General features: G+C 59.7%; 1 protein-coding gene across 5 annotated transcripts in view; it reads left to right on the top strand.

Annotated features, from left to right (window-relative positions):
• Positions 1–10,537, top strand: part of EFR3B (EFR3 homolog B) — a 64,971-nt gene extending 54,434 nt beyond the window's left edge. For 3 of the 5 annotated variants that reach the window (XM_044450357.1, XM_044450359.1, XM_044450361.1), the window contains 10 exons: positions 1,046–1,121; positions 2,745–2,906; positions 3,381–3,512; positions 4,804–4,871; positions 5,035–5,162; positions 6,030–6,121; positions 7,521–7,569; positions 8,267–8,370; positions 8,995–9,044; positions 10,058–10,537. In XM_044450357.1, the coding sequence (XP_044306292.1) occupies positions 1,046–1,121; positions 2,745–2,906; positions 3,381–3,512; positions 4,804–4,871; positions 5,035–5,162; positions 6,030–6,121; positions 7,521–7,569; positions 8,267–8,370; positions 8,995–9,044; positions 10,058–10,163 (967 nt within the window). In that variant the 3' untranslated portion in view covers positions 10,164–10,537. The other 2 variants (XM_044450358.1, XM_044450360.1) reach the window with 2 other exon arrangements.
• Positions 10,538–15,971: the final 5,434 nt, after the last annotated feature.

Genomic DNA, 15,971 nt, shown 5'->3' with positions numbered 1-15,971 from the left:
TCCCCTCTGACTACCACAGGCAACGTAGAAACATAGAAGCAGAGCGAGTCAGAAGGGGTCTCCCGGGCCATCTAGTCTGACCCCCGGCACCAGCCGGCTCCGCTCACGACATGCCCACCATGCGCACGTCCAGCCTATCTATAGAAAGACTCTCACCTGTCCGCTCTTCAGCTCTCATTTCTCTACTGCTTTTTTCCATCTTGGTAAAATCTCCAGCAAATCAGAGGGAATTTGTTCTGAATTTGCTAATCAGAAATGAAAAGATTCAGGGTGGATGCCAGGAAGCACTTCCTGACAGTCAGGACCCCGAGGGTGTGGAATGGGCTTCCCTGGGAGGCGGTTGAGGCCCCATCGGTGCGGGTGTTCAAGGACAGGCTGGACGTGCACATGGTGGGCATGTCGTGAGCGGAGCCGGCTGGAGCCGGGGTCAGACTAGATGGCCCGGGAGGCCCCTTCTGACTGCTCTGTTTCCCTGTTTGTCTGATCCGGGCTCCATTTAACAACATGCAAATGGTCAGGGGTCTCTGTCTCTCGCCCCTTTCAGAACATCACTAAGCAACTACTGCGCGGTCTTTCGGCAGTAACGGAACAAGGGCTCAGCCCTCCTCGGACGTGCCGTTGTTCCTTGGGGCCACGCAGAGTCCCCTTGCATGGCAGCCGCAGTTCTGCAGGGGATTTCTTCACAGATTCCCACGTGGGTGTTTGGGAGCGGGCATGGCCCCCGACCACAAGGGCACCGGCTTGGGGAAGGCTGGCCCGTGTGTCTGAGGTGGAGGAGGTCGAGGAAGGCGAGGGCCACAGAAACACGTCGCTTGCCAAGCAGATCGGTTTTTACATCCAATAAATTTTCTTTAAAACTGAGCGATAACTTGCATGATTTTTCTGCAATGAGCTTGTGATGGCACTTGCCGGCTCCTTCCTTGGCTCAGTGGTCTCCTCGCAGGGGCACGTGCTCCCACAAGCGCCGGGGGGCTTCTCTCCCTGCTCTCGCTGCTTTCGGTCTTTGCACCCGCGTTGCGTCAGCCCTTGTCCCCTCTCTGCGCAGCACCCTGAGCGACATCTCCGTCCTGAAGCTGAAAGTGGACAAGTGTTCCCGACAGGACACCGTCTTCATGAAGAAGGTACGGGCAGGGGCTGGGGGGCACGCAGCTCTCCTGCGGGGGGCGGGGGGGTTGACTGCACCTGTCGGAGAGCAAGCCGCAGGTCTGCTCCCTCCGGCCGGGGGTGGTGTCCCCACCTGGTGCAGGGGCTTTGGCACAGCTCCCTTCGTGCAGCCAAGTGTGCCGCACACCCTGGCTCCAGCGTGTTGCCTCGGCGGGGTTCTCCTCCAGACCGCCGTTCAGTTGGGTCGCACCTCCCCGGGTGGATCCGGCCACCGCTGAGCAACCACTCCGAGCCGCTTGTCCCCCGCTGGAGCCTCCCAGGTACATGGAACTGCAGCGCTCATCATCCCCAGCTGCCCAGCCACGGCTGGCTGGGAACGATGGGAGTTGTAGTCTGAGGCCTCTGGGGATCATCCGGTCAGGGGAAGCTTGTCCCCCACTGGAGCCTTCCAGGTGCATGGAACTGCAGCTCTCATCATCCCCAGCTGCCTAGCCATGGCTGGCTGGGCACGATGGGAGTTGTAGTCCGAGGCCTCTGGGGATCATCCGGTCAGGGGAGGCCGCTTTCCAAAGCGGCTCGCAGGGCTTGGCTTGCCCACCCCCGTTGCTTCTTGCTCTCTGTCCGTCCTCTTCCAGCCTTCAGTCATTCTGTGGAAAGGGCCTGGCTTACTTAGGAGTTTGATGTTTGCACAGTGTTTGGATCTTGGGAGTGTTGCAAAAACCATGCCAATCCCCATTGCTGTGGAAAATGGGCCAGAGTCGTTTAGCTGAACCTCGGTTCCTCTCGGGGTTGACGTTTTCAGTGGCTGCTCCCGTATTGGACAGATTCTACTTCTGGCATCCTGAAATATTCTCTTTGGCTGACTGTGACTTGGCTTTTGCTCTGGTGGATGTTCAAGTCAGCATTGCTCTGGTTTTGCGCATTGCTTGTTTAAGTCTGGAAGGCCAGCTGGGCGTGACGCAGCGCCGAATGAAGGCGCAGGCACTCTCCCACAAGAAGTGGGGCTTGGGGGGCACTGAAAGCAGTTTAGAAAGACTCGGGAGGAGGAAGAGGAGCAGAAATCCTTCAGAGGTGCCGTGGCACCGGAAGAAAGCCCCCCCCCCCCCGCGAGTCAGTGCGGCATGCAGATTCGTGCTGATCCCAAACCGTTATCCAGGGTCTTCCTGCCTGCCCGTCTCCCAGGCCGTGCGCCAGCTGGAGCCCCTCTCCTGGCGCTTGTGGGCAACCGCTCAAAGAGCTGGGTAGTTTTTATCCCGGGGAAGGGTCAGTTATGGGGAGATGTGAGGGCAGCCTTTGTGTATCGGAACGTTTGTCGGGCCCCCACAGAGTAGAACCTGCTCCCCGCAGCCCCGGAGAGGAACTGGCCTGCAGGAGGAGGAGGAGGCCGCGAGGGGGCGGCTCTTGGCTAGAGCCGCATCTTGTTCCCCTGCGGCGGCAGTGCTTCAGGCAGAGGTGGTCCAAGATCGGGCCCGGGGTCCGTTTGCCCTGAGACGGCCCAGCTTGAGCCCGTGACCTCCCGCCTGGGGAGCAGGGGCTTTGCCCAGCCACAGGGCCTCTCTTGCACCCCCAGGAGGGAGCACTGCACGCACCCCCCCCCGAAGGCACCTCCGCCTAGCGCCCCATGCCCCCCTTCTCCCCAGCATGCTCAGCAGCTCTACCGGCACATTTACCTGGCCTGCAAGGAGGCGGACAACGGGCGCGCCCACTACGAGGCCCTCTACAGCCTGCTGGCCCTCATCAGCATCGAGCTGGCCAACGAGGAGGTGGTGGTGGACCTGATCCGGCTGGTGCTGGCCATGCAAGTAGGTGCAGGGCGGCGGGATGGGGCGGCAGGCCTTCCGAGCCCTCCCTCTTCTCGAGCAGGGTGGATGGGTGGATCCAGAGGGGGTGTCCAGGGGCACACCGCCGGGTCCCACGTGGCAGGCTGCAGGCGGAGTTCCGTGCGCGGGATCCCGGGTCCAAATCCTGCCCGTAGCACAGGAGCGTCAACCTGGCCCTCGGGTCTCCCGAGCGACCCTTTCTCTGACCGCTGCTTGTCGGGTGGCTCCCTGGCTTTTCCCACGCTGAAAGCGTGAAGGCACAGAGCTTTGAGCACGGGAAGGTGGAGACTTGGGGGCATTTTGCCCCTGCCGCTTTGGGCTGTGGCCCTGGCACGGGTGCAAGGCGCGGGGCTGCCTCTGGCCCATGCACGGGCGTCCACAGCTGCCGGCGCCGTCGGCTGCACGGCCGTGAGGTGACCCGTGCGGCTCAGCTTCGCCTGGCGCTCGTCCCCGCAGGAGCTGGCCCAGGTGAACGAGGACGGCCTGCCGCTGTACAGCCGCTGCGCCCTCTACGCCCTCGGCGCCGCCTACCTGAACCTGATCAGCCAGCTGACCACCGTGCCCGCCTTCTGCCAGCACATCCACGAGGTCTGCCACCGGCCCGGACGGGCTCCCCGCCGCGCCCCCTCCTCGCCCACGCCGCCCCCGGCTCGGCACCGCCCCCTGCGCGCAGCCCTGTCTCTGGCGCTGGGTAGGGCTGGAGCCGCACAGAGGGCCCCGCCGGGCGCCACGGAAGGCCGTGGCCATCGCTGCTCGGTGGCCCTCCGTCCCCTCCGGGGATCCCCTGCCCCGCCACGTGCCGAGGAGGGGCTGTGGGACACCTGGGAACCGGCTGTGTGCAGAGGACACCGTTGCTGGATGGGCCACGTGGGCCTCAAAGGGCCACACCAAGAACCCGGAGGGTGGAAAGCCCACGCAGGAAAGTGGTTTTTGTTTCGTTTCCTGAGAAAAAGCCAGGAGGCTTGCTAGCGTGGCGGCGTGGCTGGAGCATCCGAGAGGGGCGTGGGGCGTGCTGCCACGGAGCCTGCTGGAGGCTCTGGGCCAGGCGTGGGCTCTCCGCCTAGCCTACCTCACAGGGTGGTTGTAGAGATAATAGGGAGAGGAGGAGCAGGAAGCGTTAAACCAGCCCGAGGTCCTTGCAGTGCCGAGGGGCGCGGGGGGGGGGGGCGGACATGCGATTGCATTGACGTGCGAGCAGCCACGTAGGCGGGGGTGTCTTTTCCGCCCCCGGTTCTTCACGAGCGCTGCTCTTGTCCCGGCATTTACGGGCTGGCTGCCTCCAGGAACAGCCAGGCGGGCTCGGGTTCAGAGGGGGAGCAAGGGTGATCTGGCGCTGGAAACAAGGCCCCGTGAGGGAGGGGGAGAGGGGAAGACTGGCACCCCACAGGCTCCTGGGAGGCTTGTCCGGAGGAAGACGGCAGGGCCTTGTCCCGACCATCCCGGAGGGCAGGCACGGAATTATTATTATTATTACGGGCTCGCGTTCTGGGAAGCCCGTCCTGGGACTGCCAGAGCCGTGTGGCCGTGGAACCCAAGACCTGTGCAGGCGGTGGGCTCTCCCACGCGGCTGGCCTTCAAGGAGCGGCCGGGCGGCCCTCGGAGAGGGTGGGTTTCACGGGAGTGCACGCAGGGCGAGGCCTGGGCCCGGGGGCCCCTCCAGCCCTCCTCCTCGGAGGCTGTGCGGGGCGGCTGGCGCCGGTGAGCCCACCCGTGGCCTCGCGTGGTCCTGCCTTTGCCACGTATCTCACGGCCCGGCCAGGCGGGGGCAGCTCCGCCTCCCCCCGGCTTCCGAGTGCTGGCCCAGGTGTGACGCCCGGCTGCCGAGCGTTACCTGCCTCGGCCCCGTCTGCTGAGCCCGCTCGCTGCTTTCCCCTTCCAGGTCATTGAGATGAGGCAGAAGGAGGCGCCGTACCTGCTCCCCGAAGGCGTGTTTGCAGAGAAGCCCCGGTAAGGCCGGGCCCCGACGGGGCACAGCCGCTGGCTGGGCTCAGCTCCCCCCCAGCCACGGGCTCCCCCCCACCCCCACTGCCTGGGGGCCGAGCCCTCCTTGCCGGAGGGCTCCTGGGTGGGCCCAGCCTCACCCCTCACTGCCTCCCCCCCCGCCCCACAGGCTGTCGAGGAACCTGGACCGCCTCGGCTCCGAGATCCTCTTCCGGCAGAGCAAGATCAGTGAGGTGCTGGGCGGGAGCGGCTACAATTCGGACAGGCTCAGCACGCCTTACGTCCCGCAGCTGACAGGTGCGAGGGGTGCGTGGGCCGCGGGGGCTGGGGAGGGCGGGGCAATGTCGAGTGGGGCATAGGGCCCCTCTGCCGGAGAGCGTTGCCTTTGGCTTTCCAAAGCAAGCTTCTAGTCCACTATGGCTGCAAACATAAGCATAGAAGCATAGAAGCAGAGCAAGTCAGAAGGGGTCTCCCGGGCCATCTAGTCTGACCCCGGCTCCAGCCGGCTCCGCCCATGACATGCCCACCATGGGCACGTCCAGCCTGTCCTTGAACACCCGCACCGAGGGGGCCTCAACCGCCTCCCGGGGAAGCCCATTCCACACCCTGGGGGTCCTAATTTGCTGTACCTGCCCTCGCACCTGGCTGCTGGCCGTGCGGGTGGCAGCATGCTGGGAATTGTAGCCCAATGCTTCTGAAAAGCCCTGGGCAGGATGTATGTCAGATGTCGGAGCGGCTCACCACTCGCTGGGGGCCCAGCCTCCCCCAAGGGTCCCGCTCAGCGCACAAGGAGGCACCGGGCTGAGCCCCCGGGCACGTGTGGAGGCCCCCAGGGAAGCGGGCCGCTCAGCCGGCTCCAGGCAGGTGCCTCCCGGAGGCAAGAGGCCGTGCTGTGCCAGAGGCTGTGCCTGTGGCCTCGCTGGCCGGGGCCCCTTGCCCGCACCCCTGGCCGCGTCGGGGCTTGGAGGGGAAGCGGCCCTCTGCTGCCGGGACAGCCGTGGCGCATTGCCCGAGCGTGGCCGGTCGCCAGCATTCTTCTCCTGGAGGGCCAGGGAGGCTGCAGGACGGTGGTGCGTCCGGGCCTGGAAGCGTGCGCAGCGCACTGGTCCTTGCCCCACCGCCTGGGGGAGCCCTTGCCCCATGGCTGCCCCCTCCTCGTTCCAGATGAAGATCGACTTTCCAAGAGGAAGAGCATTGGCGAAACCATCTCCCTGCAGGTCGAGGTGGAGTCCAGGAACAGCCCTGAGAAAGAGGAGGTACCACACTCGAGGGGGCCCAGCTTCGTGGCTGGACGGACGCACAAGGGTGTGCTGCCTGAGAAAGGGGCCACACTGAGGCCCTCTGCCACACACACACACACACACACACACGGGATGCAGGTTGCCATGGCTCTGCCTCGGCACAGACTGTTTTAAAGGCCAGGCTGGTAAAGCGGGGCCGCCTCCGAGAAGGCCCTGTTCCTCCCCTCAGCCGACCAACCGCTTTGGCAGGCAGGCAGGGAGCCACGCGGGGCTCCCAGTGCCTGGCCCAGGCGAGGGCACGTGCTGTGGGCAAAGGGGGTCATTTGGACCCCACCCACATAGGGCCCAGACCAAGGCCAGCGTCTCCTGTTCATCTCAGACCCACACTGCCATGGAGGGAAACTGGGGAAATACCGGCGTGAGGTGCCCAGTAGTCCAAGCGGCCACGTTCTGGGGCCGTTGAAGTGAGTTAGAGAGCTTCCTTACGCACGTTTAGACCGAAAAGGTCCTACAGTTACCAGCATGCACAGCCAGCTTTTCTCTTGCTGAAACGTGCGCTAGATCACATCTTTCGTCAGATACTTTGCGGATTTCAGTTTATTCTTTTTTTAAAAAATAAGTTTTATTTGAAATTATAATCCTAAAAAAAAAACCAAAAAGAAAACTACGAGCAACAAGCATCATCAAAAACATCGAGCCCGCTGGGTCAGCCCCCACACCCTTCTTTTTCCATTTATGATAATTTAGAAACATAGTTAGATCTAAGCCAAGTCCCGTTTCTCTAGCCAATAATAAAAAGAGTCCCAAGTTTGACAGAAGTCAGTATCTTCTTTCTCCTTCAGTGATAAAGTCCATCTGTCCATTTCTGCACAGTCCAGGATCTTTTTTAGGATCAGTTCATCGGTGGGTAGTTCCTCACTCTTCCATTGTTGGGCGAATGCAACCCTCGCCGCAGTGATTACATGTAAACGGATTTCAATTTATTCTTACGGGTGGGGCTGAATCAAGGCCGGGTAGAGGAGAAAAGCAACGCAAAACTGTAAACCGAACAGATGAGGGATAAATAGATGCTCAGTTCACTGTCAGAGCAGGTTATACTGGCCGTTTGGATAAACGAGAGGTATCGCTCCCACACCTTGGTTGAAGGCAGCCTGGGTGTCCCCGGAGCCTGAGTCACTGGACCGAGGTGTGTCCTCTCAGAGGAACCTCGCGGACGGTCACCCAGCCTGGTGGCAGCACACGGGGTCACCCCACGGGGATGAAGAATCGAGGACGTGTGGGTTGCCCCCCCGGAAATTCTCTGCAGGCGCCCTTGCCTGCTCTTGAAGTGGGCTTCTGCCTGAACCGTTTTTCACGCCCGGAGTGAGCAGTCCTCTAACACGTTCCGTTTTCCCCCCTCCGCAACTCTGCACAGAGAGCGCCTGCTGAAGAGATCACCTACGAAACACTGAAGAAAGCGATCGGTAGGTGTCTCTGCAGGGCAACGGTGCCTGCCCAGAGCGGTCCCCCTCCAGCACGGAGACCTCGACCCGGCCGAGGGGCTCCCTCGTTCAGCCCCGGCTCTCTCGCCAGGGTGTGCGGGGCCCAGGCAGAGCACAGCACGCCGGAGTTAGCTGGCATCCTGCAGAGAAAAGGGGCCAGGAGGCAGACGTGGGAAGGTGGGGCGTTAGCAATGGGGTGAGAACGTGGTGGGGGGGCATTTTGCTCCCTCAGTCGGGGCTGGAACCCCGCTGGGGCGATCGTATGAAGCTGAACCCGGGGCAGGACCGAGGGGGTGGTCTTTGCACGTGGCACAGCGGGTTCAGTGCCACGTGGTGGGGGGCCGATGGAAGGCTTTCAGAAGGACTGGATGGGTCCGGGGGCGGGGAGGAGGCTCCGGGGGTCCGCCGCTGTCGGGGCAGTGTGCCTGCGTACACCGGCTGCTGGGGAACATGGGCAGGGGGTGCCAGTGCCCCGAGCCCTGCTTGTGGCTGGCCGCTGCCTGAGCAGGGGATGCTGGACGCGATAGCCCCTCCAGCACGGCTCTTTCGGGGTGCTTCTGGGAAGCCCCGCTTCCGGGGTCGCACAGAGGCCTCTGCATGCCCAGGCCCCGGGGACCCGCTGGGAGAGCCGCTTCCCGGCGTGGCTTTCGTGACTCTCTTGCCCCCCCCCCCCCCGCAGTGGACAGCGTGGCCCAGGAGCAGGAGCGGGAGAGGCGGCGGCTGGTGGTGGAGAAGTTCCAGAAGGCGCCCTTCGAGGAGATCGCGGCCCACTGCGGGGCCCGGGTGAGTGCCTGGTTCCCCACCCTGGTGCCTCCATGGGCCCAGCAGCCAGGGCTCAGGTCTGCTTTTTAAATGGATCGCTGATTTTAATGCAGAGGGAAACACAGGCTTTCCCGTGCAGAAACGAACCACTAACTGTGATGAAGATGCAAGTTTCTAGTGCCGTGAGAGGCCGTCCGCTCTCTTCGGGGCAGCATGCCCCGTCCCGGTGCCCTCCGGATGTGCGGGCAGCACAAGGCTGTTCTGGACGGCCCCTGAGGCCTGGTTGGCCAGGTACCACTGCCGTTCCCCACGGAGGAACCCACCAGGGCTGAAAACAGGGAGCCGAAAGTTGGCGGAGCTGCCTTGGAGGGCCTGAGGTTGCAGGGGGCCCTGGCAGCTGAACCAGCCCTGTGTGATTTAAAAAGGATGTCCCGGGGGACAAGGAGAAGCAGCTTCTGCCCACAGCCTCCCGTCCAGGGGTCCTCCAGACTGCAGGTCCCCAGACCGATGCCCGGGGGTCCGACCCTAGCGGTGCCTCTGAGAATACCTTGGAACCCTAACAAGGCATTCCGCGCATGCTCGGAGAGTCCGTCTTGCAGCTCCCTCCCCCCGGCAGCGCTGATCTCCACCACCTTCTCGTTACAGGCGACGCTGCTCCAGAGCAAGCTGAACCAGATATTCGAGATCACCATACGGTAAGGGAAGGCGCCGCGCTCCCGGGAAGAGGAGTTGGGGGTGTGGAGGGCAGCTTGCCGAGGACGGCCGGAGGCCTGGCGGGGCGGAAGAGTCCGTGCCCGTGGCCTGCAGGGGGACGGAAGCGGGGCTGCCCAGGCCGGGCAGCAGCTCCGTGCGGGACGGGGGAACGATGCCCGCTGGCGTCATCGCGGCCGCTGGCTTGGAGGGCTGGGAGGGGTAGATTGTAGGCCTGGTGGAGCACATTGGGGTGTGGGGGGGGGGGGCAAGATCGCCCTGTGGGACTGGGCCGGCGTTCAGTCCCGCAGCCACGAGAACCTCGTGCGTTTGCAAGCAAGGCCCAGTGGTGCAGTGTAGGACCGCTTTCCCCAACCTGGTGCCCACAGAGGTGCTGGACTGGAGAGCCGAGTGGGGAGGCGCCCCCAGCCCTGCAGGAGGACTCCCCTCACCCCTGGCCATCGCACGCAGGTTGCCCAGCAGGCCAGTGAGGGGGGAGCAGCACCAAGAGGGACTTCATGCTTCCCTCTTCCCTCCTCTCCTTTTTTCCTTCTGTGTCATGTGCATTTCCTTTTAAACAGTATTTTTATAGCTATATCCTGCTTTTTTTCCTCTTGCAAGGATCCCTGGGCAGCTTACCTAACCCGGTCCCCTCCCTGAAGCTAAGAATCCATGATTGGCCCCAAATCCTCCAACAACCCTCACAACTGAGCAGGGACTAGAACCCCAGCCTTCAGAGCTCTAGTCCAGCATTCTCACCACTAGGCCACCCTGCCTCCTGCCTTGTTTTACTGGCTAAATATGTACAACATTCGCAAAGACACCTTGACTGAGGAGCAAGATGAAAATATGCGAAATAAACAAACGGAATTCCTGGAGGGGGTTCCCGGGCTGGGTGCCACCGCCGAGAAGGCCCCGCTGCTCGCAGCGGCAGCCCATGTGCCTCAATGCGCCGCACTGGCACAGCCGCACTCCTGCTGCATGAACACGTGTGACCTGTGCTTTCCGCTGGTTGCAGGCCTCCCCCGAGCCCCTCGGGCACCGTCACGGCTGCTTACGGCCAGCCCCAAGCCCATTCCATCCCGGTGTACGAGATGAAGTTCCCAGACCTCTGTGTGTACTGAGCAGCGGACGGCGTGCGGGACAGAGCCACGAGCAGCGTCACCCGGGGCCACGCGGGTTGCAGCCCTGCCCAGCTGCATGAGCCACTTCGGGAGGAGACCCTCGGATGCCTTCCAGACCCGGGGGGGGCAGCCCCCACGACCCACCCCTCTGGTCGTCCTCGCTCCCTCTCCTTCATCGTTCTCCACTTGTTCCCATCATGCCAAAAGTCACATCCAGAAACCCTTTTACAGATGGGGTGGGGGGTGCCAGGGGGACCATGTCGGCGCCCCCTTTTCTGAAGCTGTTTTAAACGTCTTGAAGGGTTGACTGTTTTCTCCCTCCAGTGAAAGTGTGTGTGGATAATCCATTACATAAAGTAAATTTATTCTCGGTGTGTCTGCCTCTGATTTCGTTCGGCGTGTTGTTCCTTGTCCGGAACGCTTCCTTAGCCAAAGGTTACTCTCTTAGTTGTGGTGGCAACTTTCTTTTGGGGTTTTTAAATTTCCTTTTAATGCTTGTCTCTGCAGAAGTAAACACAACGCTTCGAAGGAGCCTTGCAATTACATGAATGGTGTGAAAATGCCACGAACTGAAAGGGTGAGAGCCAGGGTGGCGTCGTGGTTGAGAGCGTGGGACTGGGACTCAGGCGATCCGGGTTCGAGTCCCCGCTCGGCCATGGAGCCAACCGGGTGACTCTGGGCCAGCCACAGACTCTCAGCCCAGCCTACCTCACAGGGTGGTGGTTGTGGGGATGAGACGGAGGAGGAGAATGATGCCAGCTGCCTTGAGCCCTTTGTAGGAAAAAGGCAGGATACACATCAAAAAATGCATGGCTGGGCCGGTGCCTCTTGGGAGCATTTTGGCGCTCTCGCGACTGCTGCCGTCCCTTCTGTGCGTGTGGCAAGGACCGTTCGGAGCAGTCCGGAGTCCCAGCTGGGGCAGAAGCATCTTCACTCGACATGGCAACTTCATTTTCCGCTTCTGCGCCCTCCCCTCGCAGCTGCTGCCCTTTGTGCGACTCCAGAATGTTTTGGCTCTGCTCTGAATGGGGGTGTGAAGCTTCAAAGCTGAGAACGTTCTCGTGCAGGTCACCTGAGGGGCCACCCCCCAGGACCCAGGGTCTGAGCCGATCAAGGTAGGCAGCTCGGAAGCGCTTGCTGCCTGGCACCCACCGGCCTATCTTCTCAATATCCATTTTCTCCAAGCCATGCGTCGTTTCATGCCCTTTTCTCATCTCCCCCCCGTGATTCGCATTTTTCCTCAACGCCCCCACCAATATTGTCAGGTTTCCCGCTGGGGGGTCCCCTCCATCTTTTCGCCTGCCTTTTCCTGAGGCGACCAGAGTGGCACCCCGTGTTAATGAGTGGGGTGACCCCAAAGATTTGCCCGAGGGGATCCCGGTTTGTAGAAGGGAGCGTGAACTTGGCTGTGCCGCTCAATTCTTTTCCAGTCGAGCCCCTGGTGGAGCTCGCCTGTGTTCACTGGAACCGGATGCTGAGCCATTTTGCCCAACTGCACCAGAAGAGCTGCAGGGGCTTCTGGTGGGCCGGCCAGGCAGGTGCCCCCCTCCCTGTGCCCCCCAGGCAGTGCGGGGGCTGCAGGGCAGGCAGCAGCCCTCAGGCAACCTGGCAAGGGCAAATCGTGCCCGTGGGAGTACAGACTTCAGCACCGAGGGCCCTGCAGCCGTGCGAACTGGGCGGGGGTTTCTGTCCGCCGCCTCGCTAGCTTCGTCCCCCAACTCTGCACTCGGGTCCAGTCCGTACGTGGAACGTTGCACAGTTCAGCCCTGCTTGTTGACGGAGCCAGGCTTGCAATGTTAATGTCCGTTTCCCCCGGTTTAGCAAGATCTTCGCAGGCGGAGTCCATCTCTGTTTTAACCCCCTTAAATGATTTGGTGTTACCAGCAAGCCTGGTCATGTCCCAGGTCACCCTAAAGTCCAGATTATTCATGAAGACATTAAAGAGCCCCACCTGGCACAGACTGCCTCCTCCGTCTCCCGGCTTTGTGTCCCTCCATTGTGAAAACTCAGCGTATTCCCTACTTTCTGTAACTGAACTAGTTCAATTCTTGCATAACTGCCAAGTTGCTCAGGCATCTGGGAGGAACCTAGGTCGCATTTTTGGAAAGTTCAGGTAAACAGTGACTCCCAGATCTCCTGCATCCACATGCCGGAAGGGTTGCCGCTCTCGGAAGCCTCCAAGGGGCGACTGAGGCTGGTTTGGCCTTTGCCAGGGCCGGGCCGGGCTGATCCTTCCTCAGCCGGACTTGCCCTTCCACAGGCTGGATCATTTTATCTGCAATATTTGGATGTAGCTGTCAGAGGAAAGGCAAACTGGTTTACGAAACGCAACCAAAGGCCTTGCAGTCAAAAGCCATGGGGACTTTGGACATCGCATCTCGGAAGCTCTTTGTCTTTACTGTTGTCTCTCTTGTCAGGTTTGATTTTATTTGGGGGCAGAAAGTGGGCAAAAGCAGCAGCAGATAAGCCTGCACGTGTCTGTGGTGCCGTTGTGGGTGTCTGTGGCACATGACACGCTCGCCGGGCGTGGGGCAGAGGCAGCCCGAGTGTTGCTGCTGATCTTCGCAAAGGTCAGTCGCTGGCGAGGATGTTGAGCTTGACTTATTTTCAAGTAGGGTTGTCTGGGTGCCCTTTTCAAATAAATGTTAATGTTGTCACCAGTTTGGGCTGGACTGTCTTCAAGGAAATGTTTTCTGAACATGGGATGTTGACTCAGCCAGCTGCAATTGTGTATATGCACATAGTTTTATGCGCATCGCTTCTGATTTAGGATGGCATCATTTAGCCGAGAAAGTGAGGTGGGCAGAAACTGGATTTCATAGAAACAGGAACAGAGCGAGTCGGAAGGGGTCTCCCGGGCCATCTAGTCTGACCCCGGCTCCAGCCAGCTCCGCTCACGACATGCCCACCTGTCCTTGAACACCCGCACCGATGGGGCCTCAACCACCTCCCGGGGAAGCCCATTCCACACCCTCGGGGCCCCAACTGTCAGGAAGTGCTTCCTGGCACCCAAGTTGAACCTCAGTTCCCTGAGCTTTGCCTAACCCTAATCTTAACCTCCTCTGCAGGGGAGAACAGGTCTCTACCCACCTCCGTGTGACATCCCCTCACATACCTGTATGTCGCCAACAGATCCCCTTTGAGTTTCTTCTCTAGGCTAAGTCACCCACGCCCTAATCCACCAGACAGTGCTTTGGTCTATCCCAAAACTCCCCAATTTCTCAACCAGGATATCATGGGGCACTTTGTCAAAGGCTTTGCTGAAATCCAGGTATACCACATCCACTGCATCCCCTCCATCCAGCCACCTCGAAACCTTGTCGTAGAATTCCACAAGGTTTGTCTGGCGGGACCTGTTTTTGTGGAAGCCGTGTTGTGTGGCTGCCAGCCTCCCTTCCCTATCTAGCATCACTAGATCTCTCTCCATTATGAGCCTTTCCACTGTTTTTCCTACAATGGACATAAGGCTAACCAGTCTATAATTCCCCATGTCCCTTCTACTACCCTTTTTGAAAATTGGGACCACTGATGCCCCCCTCCAGTCCTCTGGAACGTCACCTGTTCTATACAAGGCCTCAAAAATGGAGGCCAGCGGGCGTGAGAGAACCCCTGCCAACTCTTGAAGTCCTCTGGGGTGTAACCCGTCAGGGCCTGGCGCCTTTGTAATGTCCAATGCCCTGAGGAGCCCCTCGACTTCAAGGGGGGTGACTCTAATCTGTGCCCCTAAGTCCCCGGCCTCATCCAATCTCCAATGTGGATATTTCCAGGTTTTGGGGACTCCAGTTCCCAGCATTCTTTATTATTGGCCAGGCTGGTAAGAGTGTCTAGGCACTTTATGTTTAAATTTCTGCACTCCCCCACAGCCAGAACTCTCTAGATGGTTTACAACACAATCGTGCAATAGAAAACTGCAAACATTAAAAACAGCCTAGAAAGGTTTTCGATACCAATTTAAAACCAAATTATAAAATGCAATAACCTGCATGAACTGATCAAACAACCTGTTTAAGAAACAAAGTCCTCAAACAACTGATTAAACTGATGGGCGTCATAAGCACAGGTTAGGGGGCAAGTGGCTGGAGAGCAGCACTTGCGAAAGGGACCTCGGGGGGCTGGTTGACTGCAGGCTGAACCTGAACCAGCCATGTGATGCGGTGGCCAAGAGGGCGAACGCCACCCTTGGTTGCATAGCCAGAAGCGTGGCTTCTAGATCAAGAGAGGTGTTACTACCACTCTATATGACTCTGATGTGCCTGCAACTGGAGCCTTGTGCTCAGTTCTGGGCCCCTCATTACAGGAAGGATATAGCCAGGTTGGAGTCAGTGCAGCGCAGGGCCACAAGGTTGGTGGCCGGTTTGCAGGGGATGCCGTGTGAGGCGAGACTGAGGGAACTGGGTCTCTTCAGCCTGGAGAAGGGGAGACTCAGAGGGGATATGTTAGCGACATACAGGTATGTGAGGGGGCGTCACATGGAGGTGGGTAGAGACCTGTTCTCCCCTGCAGAGGAAGGCAGGACGTGCTCCAACGGAGCCAAGCTCAGGGAGCCAAGGTTCAATTTAGGTGCCAGGAAGCACTTCCTGACAGTTAGGACCCCTGGGTATGGAATGGGCTTCCCCAGGAGGTGGTTGAGGCCCCACTGGTGAGGGGGTCCAAGGACAGGCTGGACATGCACATGGTGGGCAGGTCCTGATTGGAGCCAGCTGGAGCCAGGGGTCAGACTAGATGACCCTGTAGGTCCCTTCTGACTCTCTCTGTTCCTGTTTCTAAATGTGCTGTGCAAGAGAGCTATTGCAGCCTGTTGTCCAAAGGATGCCAAAGCTTCAGCTGATCCATCAGCTGCGCCCCTACCTGGAGTAGGACTGCCTGGTGACGGTGACACATGCGCTGGTGACTTCCCGCCTAGACTTCTGTAACACGCTTTACGTGGGGCTTCCCCTGAAGACGGTCCGAACACTTCAATTGGTGCAAAATAGAGCTGCCAGGTTGCTGACGGGGACGGGGCGTTATGCTCACATGACTCCAGTCCTCCGTCAGCTTCACTGGCTTCCCATTGAAGTCCGGGCCCAATTCAAGGTGTTGGTTATGACCTATAAAGCCCTAAATGGCTTGGGTCCTGGTTACCTGAAGGAGCGCTTACATCCATATATGCCCAGCCGCCCCCTGAGATCGGTGGGAGAGGCCCTTCTCTGGGAACCCTCCGTGAAAGAAATTAGGAGGGTAGGTACTCGGAGGAGGGCTTTCTCTGCGGTGGCGCCCAATCTATGGAATGCACTCCCCAGAGAGGTCCGCCTGGCGCCGTCGTTATTTGTTTTTCGGCACCAGGCGAAGACCTTTTTATTCAAACGTCATTTTAATTGCTAATATTATTTGCTTATTTTATTCTTTGGCCAGGGCAACTTATTTTATATTGTTAATTCGTTTTATATTTTTAATGTATTATATTTTAATTGATGTTTTGTGAGCCGCCCCGAGGCTTCGGCAAATGGGGCGGCATAGAAATTTTCTAAATAAATAAATAAATAAATAAATAAAATATTAAAGATGGCCCTTGGCAGGCTTTGGCCTTCCTCCTTGTTCCAGCAAGCCGGAATCTTACAAGAGCAGAGGTGGAGGGGGGCAGTTAAGCCACTGAGCCCCCACCACTCCAAGGCTGAGCACCTGCCTGTCTGCCGTGGCCCACCCAGGCTGCAGTCAAAGGGCTGGAGCCTTCCCCAGACCCGTGGCCTCTGGCTTCGCTGGACCAGGGTTCCACCAACTGATGTTTCAGTCTATACATCTATATTCGCATATCTCTGAGACATCCAAAAC

The sequence above is a fragment of the Varanus komodoensis genome, unplaced genomic scaffold, assembly GCF_004798865.1.
Source record: "Varanus komodoensis strain SLA01 unplaced genomic scaffold, ASM479886v1 scaffold64, whole genome shotgun sequence".
Classification (NCBI taxonomy): Eukaryota; Metazoa; Chordata; class Lepidosauria; order Squamata; family Varanidae; genus Varanus; species Varanus komodoensis.
The sequence above is the reverse complement of the archived record's forward strand: the minus strand, read 5'-3'. Positions and strand labels throughout refer to the sequence as shown.